This window comes from Podarcis tiliguerta, assembly GCF_965153285.1.
Source record: "Podarcis tiliguerta genome assembly, chromosome: Z".
NCBI classification, from domain to species: Eukaryota; Metazoa; Chordata; class Lepidosauria; order Squamata; family Lacertidae; genus Podarcis; species Podarcis tiliguerta.
Window position 1 is genome coordinate 10487069 of NC_139553.1, and position 15304 is coordinate 10502372.

The window sequence follows — 15304 nt, forward strand, 5'->3', positions numbered from 1 at the left end:
GAGCAGATCCAGAGATAAAAACATGCAGAGAAACAAATGCAGCTGTCACCTTTAGTACAGTACACATCTTCCATCCAGACAGTATTAGCAGGTGCTTAAGGACACATTCCAACCATGCAAAAGCACTCAACGCTGTAAAGGTGTGGCCTGGGAATGTTCCAAGGGCCAGGCAGGCCTGGAGGGGCACATTTGACCCCCCACACACACACTCCAGCCTGAGGTTCCCCACTGTGTGAAGAAGTGTGTCCTCCTGTGTCCTTCCCATAGTCAGCTTCATTGGATGTCTCAGAGTTCTAGTATTATGGGCAAAGAAGAAGAAATCTCTCCACTTTCTTCTTACCAGACACATTTTTATCCACTAGCTTTTCTCCTGACGCTCATAATTCTGCAAGCACACCACTGGATAGTTTAGATTGGGACATTTCTACAGTTACTTCCACCACTATCTTCCTATAACTGGTAACTTCTTCCTTGTTTCTACACATCTCTCACATGTGGTAAAAAGTCTCCCTCCAGATGCTGATTTTCCACATTTCCCAATATGTCAAGTACCACTGCATACCCCACCCCACTTTTCAGTTTTCTCTATATTCAACTGTCACTGAGAATTGACATACAAAAATCAGTTCTCAGTAACTCTTAAGAACATGACATAAGTGGGGAAAACTCTGGCTTCAGATGTTTTAAGCTATGACTTCCATCATTCCAGGCTGATGGGAGTTGAACTCCCAACATCATTAACAACCTTCAGAAGTGACACAATAAAGAAAATAACCTGTTCTTGGGTGTCATGGTACAAGAGAGCATTCATAATGGGTTGAAAACAGGCTTATGTTTAATTGCAAACAAACAAGCCACATTATTACTACTTTCCATTTAATCTAGGGTTTAACTGTGGAACTCACTGTCACAGTATAGGGAGAAATGGAATCAGGCTCACTTATTGAACATTAGTAACTTTTATGGCAATAACATACCACAATAGTAATAATGAATAAATAATAATACCCCCACAGCTGCCATTTTGTGTTATGCCACACACCCCATAACACCCGTTTGTGACTGACACCCACAGAAAACTTTCCAATTGTGCCAACAAGCCCCCAAAAGGCTGGGGACCCCTGAATTATGTGATCCCTGAGTTGGAGGCCTCCCCACCCTTTGTGCCTCCCTTCATAACTTGACAACCAAAGAAGAGCTTGCTGGATCAGGCAAGTGGCCCATCTAGTCCGGCATCCAGTTCTCACAGTGGTGAACCAGATGCCTGTAGGAAACCCACAAGCAGGATTCGAACACAAGAGCACTCTCCTGCCCTGTGGTTTCCAGCAACTGGTATTCAGTATTGCTGCTTCCTGACTGGGCAGGCAGAGCATAGCCATCATTTCTTGCATCAAACAAGACCCTCTTCCAACTCTATAGTACCAAATAAGATGTCAGCCCCACCTTAATGATGTTAAGATTGCAATCTTAACAAGGAGTGCTAAACATAGGTCAACCATGCACCTCAAAAGCAAAATTCAAAAGCCATACAACGTGGTAGTTGTATGATATGCAATTCAGAGAGCCCACTGAACTTCATTCAGCTTTAGGAAATCCTCTCTTGGTTTTCTTATTTCTTGCAGCAACTGCAAAAAAAATATGCCACATTGATTGGCTATAATCTTCATCCTGAAGTTCTCACTTCTCTGGCTAACAGGAAATTTAAAAGAAACCATCAGTCCTTAGGACAGAACTAGAATGGAAGGTACAGTATCTATATGAGTAGGACCGCAATCCCTAACAGACTTGCTAGGCAGCAAGCCACCTTAAACACAATGGCTCTTATTTCCAAATAAACACAAGTAGGATTGCACAAGGAGAAGGGGACTACAGAGGATGAGATGGTTGGACAGTGTTCTCGAAGCTACCAGCATCGGTTTGACCAAACTGTGGGAGGCAGTGGAAGATGGAAGTGCCTTGCATGCTCTGGTCCATGGGGTCACGAAGAGTCGGACACGACTAAACAACTAAACAACAACAAGGATTGTGCTGAAAGTATTTTCATCAACTGCATTACAAAAAGGCAGACTTCAGTTAATATGTGGCTTGGGGCTGGTTGAGGCCAATGGGACCTGTGGCAAAAAACATCTGGAGTGCATCAGGTTGGAGAAAGCTGGTAGCAGGGGCAAAGGGGGGAGGCAGGGAAGCCATAGCCCCAGGTGCACAATTTTGAGGGGGTGCAAAACAGGTGCCTCCACGCAGGAATCCCTGTCCCCCCCTGCCTGTCACCCGGAAACTCTGGGCCTCGGAGCCTGGCCTGGCCTCACTGCCACATCTCTAGCCCCCTCCTTGGGGGGGGTCGCATGCCAAGGGCCACGTTGGCCGGCTGGGCTTCCCCCTGCACAGGTGGGCAGGGGGCACAGTGCCGCCTCGTGAACCCTCCATGCCGTGCACATGTCCCTGCTCCTGCCCGATGCAAGGTTTCAAGGGGAAACTGAAACTGATGGTCATAAATATGCATCAATTTCCATGGGTCGACTCTGACTACAACACAGCTGGATACAGTGTGTAATGTTGAGCTGGGGAAGTCTGTGGTAGAACAGAACCACATTACTGGGTCCAGAAAGCAGCTGCCTCAGAATCTCTGCTGTTGTTTGTTCGAGAAGAAATAGGTTTCTAGCCCCCAGTAGTTTAAAGGATTTGCATGGCAGGAGGTGTGGAGGTGTAGGCAATGCCTACCAAAATAGTCAGGGGAGCAGTGGATTAAGATGCTCAGTAGGTCTTGACACAAGGTTCCAGAATAGTATCATGCTGCTTCCTTAACAGGTCAAACTAGAATAAATTATGTAATGAATATAATATCAAACCTGCAAATCTACTCAATTTGCAGGTGACATTTTTTCTACAACTATATATTATGCTGATTGTAGAACTCATCTAAGTGGTAAAGAGTTCACATCACCTTTTTCTTTGTGTGTTAGATGTATTATTCTTTATTTTTCCATCATTCAGCCTGTGCATGCCATTTCTTGTGTAGCCAAGATTTCACACATATAAAAGTAAGAGATAGCAGCTCATTTGGGAGAACCACAAGGACTGTGTACTCATGGACCATGAAATACTGGGAAGATGGACAGAATGGAATAACCTAGAAAAGGGCACGATCAGCTGGAATTTTGAACAGAAGCATTCTGCAATTATATATATGATATGCACATATGACACTGATATTTATATTTATATCTGATTTATTTATATACAGACTACACACAGTACTAGATGAGTTAAACAGATCCTTCATCAAGGATGGGTCCTATTCAACTAAGTTGCACTTGGAGGAGACCCATTGAAATTAATGGATCTCACTTAGTCATGTTCATTCTTTACAATGGGTCTATTCTGAGCAGAACTAAAAGTGAATATAACCCTAATCCTTAAAATTGTTGCTAGGAGCTCAGTGCAAAAAGGATGGTGCCTTTGATGGCTACCCTTGACTTTGGTCCATGACCTCAGAAAAATCTTGCTGATATCATAGATGGGATGTTGACACAGACGGACCACTGGGTCTCTGACCCATCATTTCCCATATCTAGTGCACTTTTGCAATGCATGGCAAATTATGCCATCCCTTTTTCTGTAGCTCCATGAATCACATTCTCAAGAAAGTCAAGAACAAACATGTTCCTTTTGAATTCATGATACTCCTCTCTTGAACATGCATTGGAAATTCATCCTGTACAACTTGCTCCCAAATACTTTTTGGGTGAACCTCCAAAGGGAAATATCAGTACTGTTTCCTGTGCTTACTACTTCACCACTTCAAATGGTATCTTCTGTAGCACTTTGTTAACTCTGCCTATTAGTGATGTGTTATATCTCCAGAGTATTGTGTCCTTGATCAGGGATTCCCTGGGCAAATCCGGTTGTAAAGGAGACCGACAGTGGAAGACAATTGCAACATCTGCAGGGACTACCACACTGCCTCCGATCCCCTGAAGGACAGAGTGAACAGACGTCTGAACCACTTTCCTCGGATCAACAATCATTTTCCTTGGGTTTATGATCTCTTTCTTGTTTGGTTCTCGGAGGACATGCTGCAGGATGTTGACTCCAGGTACCATATTCCAAGAATGTGGAACATGAACAGGGGGGGAGGTGAAGACATTATTTGGGAAAATGTGGTTCTCAAAGAGGAAGATACCAATCTCCGGATTTTGTTTCTCAAGGTTTTGCATCAAGGTTTTCCAATCCATATGTTGAATGGGAAGAATAATTTCGTCAATGTCATTCAGCAGAACGTACCTGCTCCTGTACATATTCCGGTAGACACAGTCATTCAGAGCAGCGATTTGTCCATAGTAGCCAATTTTGGTCCCATCATTCGTGAAATGCCATTCATTAGAAACACTGAGATAGGATGTGATTGGCCAGGGCACCACCTCCACAGTACCTTCCACCACATAGAATTGAAGGACTTTCTCCATCAACTGGCTGCAGCTGTTCTTGTAGATCACCACCTTCTGCACTCCAAGGAGTTTATACATTTCCATGCTCTGCACGAACTGGAGGACGTTGTTATAGTCTCCAAACATGGTGGAGATGCACACTGTGAAGTCCACCAGAGTGCTTTGTCGCTGGCGATTTTTTATTTCAAACCGTGGTGACATGCCACTGTCAGATCCTTCGCCAGATGACTGCAATGCCATGTAGCGAGGCTCACAGTGTGAGGGTTCCAAACAAATCAAGTCTGTGACCACATATGGAAATCCAAAACGATCCAAGTGGAACTCTATTGTAGCCTTAGAGATAAAGGCCACATCATTAGCTGGGCAACAAAACCAGCAATAGTGGTCCTTAACTTCCTTGTGATGTACAATCCCAATCACCCGAGTCTGCTTTCCCACCCTGTCATCGAAGTATGGAGTGATGATAAAAGATCTGTTGTCACTCAAAGCAGAGATTGAGTTATTGGTGACCCATCCTTTGCAGAGGTCTTTTTCTTTCTGTGCAACAAGTTTGGGTAGTAAAGAGTATTTCTGTATCCGGTAGTAGGAAAGGGTCAGTATAGAGGCAAGAGCCATCAGACATACCCCTGTAGCTAAAAAAGTTATTCTTCGAAAACGGAACATCATTTCCAGCTTGAGATCCACACCAGCATCTGTTCCACTGCTGAGCCTGCAACAGAGAGAAGGTTGTTGAAGTTTTTTAATGTTACATAAAATAGTAATTTTATTGTATTTTAAGTTACTGTGAAAAATCTATGAACACATGATGAGAGCTTGTATTTTTCCATTGCAATATATTCCATGGGCTAGAATTGTGACTGGCCATAGATCTTTGGATAGAATTTCATAATGTTTATTTAGGTTTATGAAGTAGCCCATTCGGAGTCACAGAGTTGTTGCAAGCTGACACAGATCTTCTCTGGGTGTTGCCGAAGATGCAAGCAAGCAGGAAACAGAACGGGACAAAGTTCATTTATTTTTAGCTGGAAAACCTGGTTTGAGATGTTCTAGAGCCTTATACTGGGACCAGTACATGTAAGAAGGGAAATGTATAACTGAGACAATGTATCAATTACTGTTTTCATAACATTTAAATCAAGTTTCTGAAGTAAAGCTTTAAAACTTAATTATTGTGATGGATTTTTTTTTTCTATACAAGAGACCAGAACAGGGAGAAATATGCAAATATGAATAATTCACTGCAGATATGACTAATTCACAAAGGTGAGGCAGGGAAATCTGTTTGTGGTTATTGACACAGCTCCATTTAATTTCATACTACAACAAAAGGCATCAAACAGTCTGACAGTAAATAAATATATTGCCAATTCTTAAATATGGGTATGTCAAAACATGCATTCTTTAAACACAGTGCCCTATATGCAACAAGAATATATGCTACATCATCTGCATAGCTAGGTGTATATGAATTGAGCTCAGTATTTAAAAAATCACTTCTAAAGCTCTATAGCAGGGGTGGAGAACCTGAAGCCTAGAGGCTGAATGCAGACCTCCAGGCCTCACTGTTTGTTCTTTAAGATTCTCACCATCTTTTTTTTTTTGCTGCTGAGCAGGAATGCCAGATGGATGCAGTTGGGAAGGCTTCTCCTGTGGCAGAGCTGGGGGTGAGTTTTTTTAGGGGTGGGTAGGCCAGACACCTAGACAGCATCTTTAAAAGCAGAGACATCACCTTGCCAACAAAGGTCCGTATAGTTAAAACCATGGTTTTCCCAGTAGTGATGTATGGAAGTGAAAGCTGGACCATAAAGAAGGCTGATCGCCGAAGAATGGATGCTTTTGAATTCTGGTGCTGGAGGAGACTCTTGAGAGTCCCATGGACTGCAAGAAGATCAAACCTCTCCATTCTGAAGGAAACCAGCCCTGAGTGCTCACTGGAAGGACAGATCCTGAAGTTGAGGCTCCAATACTTTGGCCACCTCATGAGAAGAGAAGACTCCCTGGAAAAGACCCTGATGTTGGGAAAGATGGAGGGCAGAAGGAGAAGGGGACGACAGAGGACGAGATGGTTAGACAGTGTTCTCGAAGCTACAAACATGAGTCTGACCAAACTGTGGGAAGCAGTGGAAGACAGAAGTGCCTGGCGAGCTCTGGTCCAGGGGGTCGCGAAGAGTCAGACACGACTGAACGATTAAACAACAACAACAACAACACATAGTAAAAGTTTATGGGTATAAAACGAGAACGCTAAATAAGAAGAAAGAAATGTGTTTCGCCAGAAAAGTGTAAATAGCACAATGAGAAGACTCGGAAGTTAGCTACCTGCGCCTTCCTCGCCTTCGCCTCCTTCCCTCGATCTCCTCAGACGTGTCCCTTCTTCGCTCGGCGAGCGGAGGCGCCACCTCATTGGCCAGCCTCGAGCGAGCGTCACCCGCCCTCCCGCCTCCCTCTCCCAGAAACCAGCTTCCCATTGGTCCAGCCGTGTCCCCCTCCCTTTCCGTCAAACTTAAGAGTCCCGCCGCCAAATTCGCGGCTGCGGCAGCAGCTGATCGCTCGTGTCACCCTGGACGCGTTTCTTCCCTCCGCGTGGAAGTTTGGCCCGTTTGGGGACCGCGAATGCCGCCGGCCGCTTTGGCTTGCAGCCCAGCGCTTGAGCCATGGCCGAGAAGTTGCAGCCGCGCACTTTGCGGCTCTCGCCTCCCGGCTTGGGCTTAGCCGAGGGGCGCGGGGAGCGAGGGGCCGTCAGGATGTTGGGGGACATGGATGAAGACGACGAGGCCTTCCAGCTTCCGACGGGAGGGTGGGAATGCGGCGCCTCTCTGCGTGGGGGGAGATGCGGGGTGTGCGGGTGTCTTTGGGTCCGCGTGAGGGGGCGGGGCTGTGTGAGGGGACTACAGCTGTATGTGGGGCTGCGGCTGCATGTGGGATAGAGGTGTATGTGGGGCTGGGGCAGCATGTGGGACTAGAGCTGTATGTGGGGCTGGGACTGTATGTGCGGCTGGGGCAGCATGTGGGGCTGGGGTGGGTGTGGGGCTGGGACTGTATGTGGTTCTGGGACTGCATGTGGTTCTGGGGCTGTATGTGGGGCTGCATGTGGGACTAGAACTATATGTGGGGCTGGGGCAGCATGTGGGGCTGCGGCTGCATGTGGGGCTTGGGCTGTATGTGGGTCTGGGGTGGGTGGGTGCAGGCTTGCGAAGGGTGATTCCGAGCACATGCAGAGGGCTTTGTCTGCAATTACGTGCTGTTAGGCACTGAGAGAGAGACGAAGTTCAGCAGAGCTAGGCGTCTTTGAGCCAGCAAGGTTCCTTCTCTCTCTGTCTCTGTTTCTTTATTTTTCTTTCTTTCTTTCTTTCTCTCTCTCTCTCTCTTTGCCTCGACTAAACGACTAAACAACAACAACAAAAGGCCAGACACCCATAAAAGGTGTACTGAGGTGTGGAATTCTTGACTAACTCCTCAGATTGTCAGCTCTCCCTTGAGTTTTTCATCAGTAAGTGATCACAATGCTTACAGAGCAAGACTGCGTCCAGCCAATGGAAAGCCTATGGTCTCAATAACTACCCAGGGGTTATATTTATCCCAGATCCCTTCATTCCAGGCTGCCAGCATCACTGGGTGAAGCAGTGCCTGAAGACGTACACCCAGAAGCCTAATGTGTGCAATTTGGATATGCGCTTGTCTTCTACGGAGACTGCTGATCTGTGGGGGGGAAGTCAGCATCAGCTGTGAAACAAAAGTTCCAGCAAATGGGCCTCAAAAACTTTACTGGAAAAGCTTTGCTGGGTGACTTTGTGTTACCATTATAAATGGAATACAAATAAATATTCAGCCAACCACTACACCCCCATTCCATCTGAGTTGGCTTTCCTCTCGGAGCAAGCAGCTAAAGCTTGTGGTTGTCCACATTTCCAAGGGGAAGCAGGGATTCTGAACTACCAACACTTTGATTCATCTCTGGGAATTCATGTGGATGAGTCCAGATTGGACTGTTTTCAGCCACTTCTATCATTCAGTTTTGGACAGTCTTCCATATTTTTGTTAGGGGGGCTGAAACGAGATGAAGCCTCTGTGGCCATGTTCATTCACAGCGGGGACATGTCTGGCTACAGCGCCTGCTGTACCACGTATGCCCCAGGATTCTGCCCAGCCTGAAGGGGAAAGCCCTTGCCTTCTTGTCTTGAGCTGCCTCTCTCAGCTGACCTTCCTGAAGACTCTGTTATGGAGCCCTGCTCTCAAGAGGACAAGCAGGACTGTGCCAAATATCTGCAAGCATCCCATATCAACATGATTATCAGGCAGGTACCAGCTGAAGGTCAGAGCTTCCCAAGTGAAGCCAGGACAGAGAGAGACCTGGATGTTTCCTTCCTAGGCTCTTATCATGAGGAGCACAGCAAAATAAAAAAGCACAAGTCTGGTAAAGACAGATGAAACCTGCAGTTTCCCCTTCCTTCAACATAGACTGTGTGGGTAACAACCCAGCAGCAGCCTGGCCATATGGAGCAGCAACTAAAACAGCAACATACTCATCGGATGTATAACAAAATGTTTTGAACTTTGTGGGCAGAGTACATGGCTCGGGCCAAAAGACCACTTGTGTTGTGTTTTCTCCCAAGGTCACACAACCAAAGAATGCCACTTTGGTTAACACTGTCTGAATATAATATACATTCCTTGGGGAAAGAAAAGATTCTCATCATATCACACCCACTCCCCTGCCACACTCCCTACTGACCCTGCTTCACAGTGCTCTTGAATGTCTTTGCCAGGCTCAAATGTGTGCTGGAAACTCTGGCAATGCCTCTTACTAGACTGAGTGGAGAGGAATGGGTGAGTGTGAAGATGTTAGCCTGTTATACAAAGGCAACATTTACATCAATTGCTCCACCTGGTTTTGCTTCTGGCTCTGCCCACCACTGGCACGTGGCCCCCGGAAGGCTGCCCAGTAGGAAATGTGGCCCTTGGGCTGGAAATATCACGCCTGCTATATCAGGGCATCAGTATACATATACTGGGTGCACATGACAAAGGCGTGTTAGTGCTGTTTCCTGACAAGGTGGACTCAAACTGTATTCCAATAAAATGCTCTATACATGAAGCAAGCAATAAAAATAAAATGTAAAAGCATACAGCATCTACTGCAGCACATTGCTACAGCAGGCAGAAAACAATTACCGTATTTTTCGCTCTATAAAGTGCACTTTTTTCCCTCCTAAAAAGCAAGGGGAAATGTGTGTGCGTCTTATGAAGTGAATGCAAGCTGTGCAGCTCTCCCTCTTGCTTGTCCCGCTTTGCTGAAAAGGCTTTGTGTTGCTTTCGCTGAAGCCAGAACAGCAAGAGGGAGAGCTGCGCAGCCTGTGTTCACTCCATAAGATCACTCTTGTCGTGATGCCTTAGCCTGATCCTCCCTCCTCCTTCTTCTTCAACAACATTTGATTCAGAATATTTTTTTTCTTGTTTTTCTCCTCTAAAAACTATGTGTGTGGAGAGCCAGTGTGGTGTAGTGGTTAAGAGCGGTGGACTCGTAATCTGGGGAACCAGGTTCGCTTCCCCGCTCCTCCACATTCAGCTGCTGGGTGACCTTGGGCCAGTCACACTTCTCTGAAGTCTCTCAGCCCCACTCATCTCACAGAGTGTTTGTTGTGGAGGAGGAAGGGAAAGGAGATTGTTAGCCGCTTTGAGACTCCTTAAAGGGAGTGAAAGGCGGGATATCAAATCCAAACTCCTCTTATGGTCAGGTGCATCTTATAGAGCAAAAAATATGGTAGGTAGTCTGCCAAGACCCCCAGCAGTTTTCAAGTAGCCCATCTCAGGTGGTGGGGAGCTTGGAAACCTATGTTGTAATGTAAACCGCCCTGTGGTCTTTTGATAAAGGGCAGTACAGTGGTACCTCGAGTTACAAACGCCTCAGGTTACAAACTCTGCTAACCTGGAAGAGTTAGCTTGAGTTGAGAACTTTGCCCCAGGATGAGAATGGAAATCGTGTGCCGGTGGCCTCTGGAATAAATTAGGTTCGTAACAAGAGGTACCACATCTTAATTAGTTCCAGAGGTCCATTCTTAACCTGAAACTGTTCTCAACTAGAGACGTGCTTTCGCTAACGGGGCCTCTTGCTGCCACTGCGCCGCCGGCACACAATTTCCTTTCTCATCCTGGGGCAAAGTTCTCAAGATAACTCTTCCAGGTTAGTGGAGTTTGTAACCTGAAGCGTTTGTAACCTGAGGCGTTTGTAACTCGAGGTACCACTGTATATAAGCGATAAAATTTAAAGCTGTACAGAGAGGTAATCATGTTAGTTGGTTGCAGCAAAGAGTTTTGCAGCCCATAAAGACTGGCAGAAACCTGAAAGGCTTCATGGTCCATTATATACCTGCTCAGAGTTGGAGGTCAGTGGGGGATGCACTTCTTAAGGTCGTGCCATAAAGTTTAGCTGAGATCCTAGTTCTTGGTTCAAGTTTCCCCTCCTGAACAAGAGAAAAGCTGACTCCATCTTAAAATATTTAAATATTTAAAGGTGGCCTCTATAATGTCTCTTCTCCAGATTAAATGTAGAGCAGATTCTCTTAAATACTAGCTGAAGACATGTTTTATTTGATGGGAGGGAGAGGAACGGGAAGTCCAAGTTCCATCCCTGACTCCCCTCAACTTATTCTCCATAAGCTGTTTTGGGGGGGAAATGGCCAGTAAAGACCATCCCAAACCAAAAAGCCTTTCTTCTGCAACAAGGAGTCAAATGTGGTCCAACATAATGCATTTTTATGTGATATTTTCACAAATATGTATATTTTTTATGCGTACTTTAGTCTACGCAAGTTTGTGCACATAGCTTGGCTGGAGAACTACACTGCAAAATTTGGAGAAGGTAAAGTTTTGAAAGATGGCCATGTTTCAGTTCCTATACTGTTTCAGAAAATGGAAATTATGTAACTTGCCTTTAAGTGAGAATGGAATAGAGCATCTCTCTCCCCACCTCCCCACCCCCTGCCCTTCTTGCTAAAGTGTCTCAGCAGGCTTCCAAGGGCTCCAAGCTGGGTTCACCCGAGTGGATGAAAGCGAACCTTGTGCTACAGGGAAAGGCTCTACTGGGCAGCTACGTGAAGATTTCATGAAAGCAGCAAAGTAGGCCTATTTTGTCACCTTAGCAGGCACAATCATATGGTCTTACATATGTTTGGGCAGTCACTCCTGTAACAGATATTGTACCCCTTGCACTCCAGCTGTTTCCAAGCCTTTATCCTTGCCTGGAGCTCCCAATAAACAAGAGAGCTGCCGGAACTCCACAGAACCATAGATGGCACTCAGGTGCAATTGTGTCTATGGCTCACTGTGCCCTGCTATTCCATAATACAGGTGTGAGCCTTCCTTAAAAACAACAACAGCAAGAGAGCTTTAATCTAACATTTTTAGAGAATTTGTTTCAGCATTGGTGATTTGTTCTGCAATTTATGATTTTATACTTTTTATAAAGTTTAACTATCTCATTGTACACCACCAATATATATTATAGCATGCACACACAAATTATATAATTAAACTGCTTCTTTAAAAACCATATTTGGACCAGTGGTGGAGCATATGCCCACGCTGTCCAGGGCAGGCGTGCTCCTGAGGGGAGAGGGGCGTGGGGCACGGAGGGTACCCTCCCTGGCGCAGGATAGCTACTTGGGTGCATGGAGCGGCATGTGTGCCCTGCAGCCAGGGGCAGAGCGAGCCACCGATGGCGGACATTCGGCACACCGCCTGTCGTGACTTCCAAGCCTCCATCAAGCTGTCAAAATGAAGTGGGAAGGGGGGAATGCCACTGGCAAAGTGGCACAGCTCCTCCTCCTTCCCCTGACAGCTCGGGGTAGGCTTGGGACCCTCAGCGAAGACACCCGGGGCGGTCTGCCCCACCCCACCCCTTCTTCTGCCCCGATTTGGAGCTGGCCATTATAGCCAATTATTGCTCAGTCTCAAATCTTCCATTTCTGGGCAAGGTGACTGAGCAGATGGTCACAGAACAGCTCCAGGCACGTTTGAGGGATGTGGACCATTTGGATCCCTTCCAATCAGTATTCACGCCCCATCATGGGACTGAAACTGCCTAGTAGATGATCTCCAGTGGGCTAGGGACAAAGGTGAAAGCTGTTTCCTAGTTCTGCTGGATCTCAGCACCTTTTGATACCATCAACCTAGGCTCCTTCCTACTGGGCCATGTCCAGAAAGTGGTGTTGGGGGATGAGTATTTGGACCCCTGGGCACTCACTTGTGGGGTGCCTCAGGGCTTCGTCCTCTACCCCATGCTTTTCAACAACTATATGAAACCACTGAGGGAGATCATCAGGGGTTTGGGCTGGGTATTTACCAATATGTGGATGGTAGCCAGCTCTACCTCTCATTTAAATCGGAACCAGTGAAGGCAGTGAACATCATGTGTGAGTGACTGGATGTGGTTGGAGGATGGATGGTGGGACTGTTTCTGGGGGGACATGGGATGGGTAGGTGTGGGGGACTCCCTGGTCCTGAATAAATGTGCATAGCCTTGGAGTCATTTTGGACTTAGCTGTCCATGGGTGTAGCCAGGATTTTTGTTGGGGGGACAGGACTTGGTTAAGGGGGACATGATTGGTCAGTTAGATAGTTTTACTTGATCTGGGGGTGGGGGGCTGCCCCCTGCACCCCCTTTGTTACGCCCATGTAGCTGTCCATGCAAGCTCAGGCTAATTCTGTGTCCAGGGTAGCTGTCTACTAGTTCCACCTGGTACAATGGCTGAGACCCTACCTGCCTGCACCCTGTCTCTCCAGAGTGGTACAAGCTCTGGTTATCGGACTACTGCAATGTGCTCTATGTGGGGCTATCTTTGAAGACGGCTTGGAAACTACAGTCCAGAATGCAGCAGCTAGACTGGTGACTGGGAGCAGCCGCCAGGACCATAGAACAACAATCCTAAAGGATCTACATTTGCTCCCAGTACATTCTGACATTCCAATAGTCCCTATTTTCCAGGGACGTCTCTGATTTAGAGAAGCTGTCCTGGTTTCTGATTTGATCCCGGAATGTCCCATTTTTCCTTAGGATATTCCTATTGTCACTGGAGAAGTGTTGGAGGGTATGGAGTTATCCAACCCTCAAGTCGTCTGAAGGTAATCCTGTATTGGGAAGGTATTTAAATTTTAATGTTTTATTATGTTTTTATATATGTTGGAAGCTGCCCAGAGCTGCTGGGGCACCCCAATAAGATGTGTGGGGAATAAACAGTAAAATTATCATTATGGAATGGGATGTCCTTATTTTCATCAGAGAAATGTTGAAGCGCGTGTACATTTCTGAGCACAATTCAAAGTGTTGGTACTGACCTTTAAAGTCCAAAACAGCTTTGGCCCCATATACCTGAAGGGGTGTCTGCACCCCCATTGTTCAGCCCAGACACTGAGATCCAGCTCTAAGGGCCTTCTGGTGGTTCCCTAACTGCGAGAAGTGAAGCTACAGGGAACCAGGCCATAGCTGTCAACTTTTCCCTTTTCTTGCAAGGAATCCTATTCGGAATAAGGGAATTCCCCTTTAAAAAAGGGAAGAGTTGACAGCTATGAACCAGGCAGAGGGCCTTATTCATAGTGGCACCCACCTTGTGGAACATCCTCCCATCAGATGTGAAGGAGATAAAGAATTACACAACTTTTAGAAGACATCTGAAGGCAGCCACTGGTACATGGAAGTTTTTGATGTTTGAGCTTTTACTGTGTTTTTATATATTTTGTTGGGATAAATAATAGAAATATAATAATTTTTCTATAATCTATCTATCTATCCTCTATCTACACACACACACACTCTCACACACACAAGTGGATCTATTATGAAACTAATGAAGCTTAAGCTTCAGGGCTCCTAATGGGGGGGGGCAGAAGCAACTTTAGTCTGCGTTGCTTTAAAAAATTGGGTCTAGTGGCTTGACTCAAATAGATTAATTTTTGCTGTATATATTTGTACAGCCAAACCTCATGATACGGACGCTTCAGGGTACGCATTGTCGGATTGCGGACCACAGGAAACCCAGAAGTACTGGAACAGGTTACTTCCGGGTTTCGCAGCTCGCGCATGCACAGAAGTGCCAAATCGTTCCCGCACCAGCGCAGCGCTTCAGGATGCGAATGCTGCGGGTTGCAGACATTCCCCCATCATGGATTACGTCCGCAACCTGAGGTTCCACTGTATATATTTCAATAATCCCATAGTTTGAGAGTCAGTAGCACAGAGGTTGTAAAGGATCACATATATACTAAATAAGTAAGCAGATGAGACACACACAAAGACCTCAGTTCTATAACATGCATAGCAGCAGGACATAAGCAAAATTAATTAATTAATTAATAAAAAATATCAGGAAAAACAGCAATTACCGGAGAAGAGAAAAGTCATCAGCCAAAGATAAAACCCTCCAAACAGCTTCAAGTAACTGCTAATGTCTTCTGAAAGATCCAGGTTTATGTACTTCCTACATATATTATTAAAATGTTACTACCATTAAGCAAAGCACATTTTTTTTATGTTTTTCAGAGACCACCAAGGAGCGTAATTAGCACATTTAGCACAACAAGACAAAGGTAAAATGGGACACAGTACCTGCTTTTGTCTTCAGGTCACACAGGGAAGTGCCAATTGTCTATTTCCCTCCTCCTTTTCAGCCTACAAATAAAAAAACCAGAAAATCCCCCAGAGCAAGCATGTTTCAAAAACACTTCCTGGATCAGAAAAGTTAATGCAAAGAATCCCCAGCTCTTCCAATCTATCCCAAAAATAAGTATAAGACCATCAGCCAATAGTCTGATGTCTTGTCTTGTTCATCGCAGAAGAAAAGTAAGAGATGAGAAGATTCAGAGAC

General features: G+C 45.8%; 1 protein-coding gene and 1 pseudogene across 2 annotated transcripts; one reads left to right on the forward strand and one right to left on the reverse strand.

Annotated features, from left to right (window-relative positions):
- Positions 1 to 859: 859 nt before the first annotated feature.
- LOC310669186 (uncharacterized protein) lies at positions 860 to 15304 on the reverse strand. The gene is made up of 2 exons (XM_083422759.1): positions 15046 to 15304; positions 860 to 5154 (listed from the first exon to the last, which is right to left on the reverse strand). The coding sequence occupies exon 2, from the start codon at positions 5109 to 5111 to the stop codon at positions 3786 to 3788; it is 1326 nt and encodes a 441-aa protein (XP_083278885.1). The 5' UTR covers positions 5112 to 5154; positions 15046 to 15304; the 3' UTR covers positions 860 to 3785.
- LOC310669937 (nucleic acid dioxygenase ALKBH1-like) lies at positions 7100 to 8873 on the forward strand (annotated as a pseudogene). Its single transcript has 2 exons — positions 7100 to 7306; positions 7906 to 8873. The product of its transcript is annotated as a nucleic acid dioxygenase ALKBH1-like (transcript).

What these genes read in the sequence shown, in the direction of transcription:
- LOC310669186 (XM_083422759.1), bottom strand. Translation starts at nt 5,111, where the DNA reads ATGATGTTCCGTTTTCGAAGAATAACTTTTTTAGCTACAGGGGTATGT.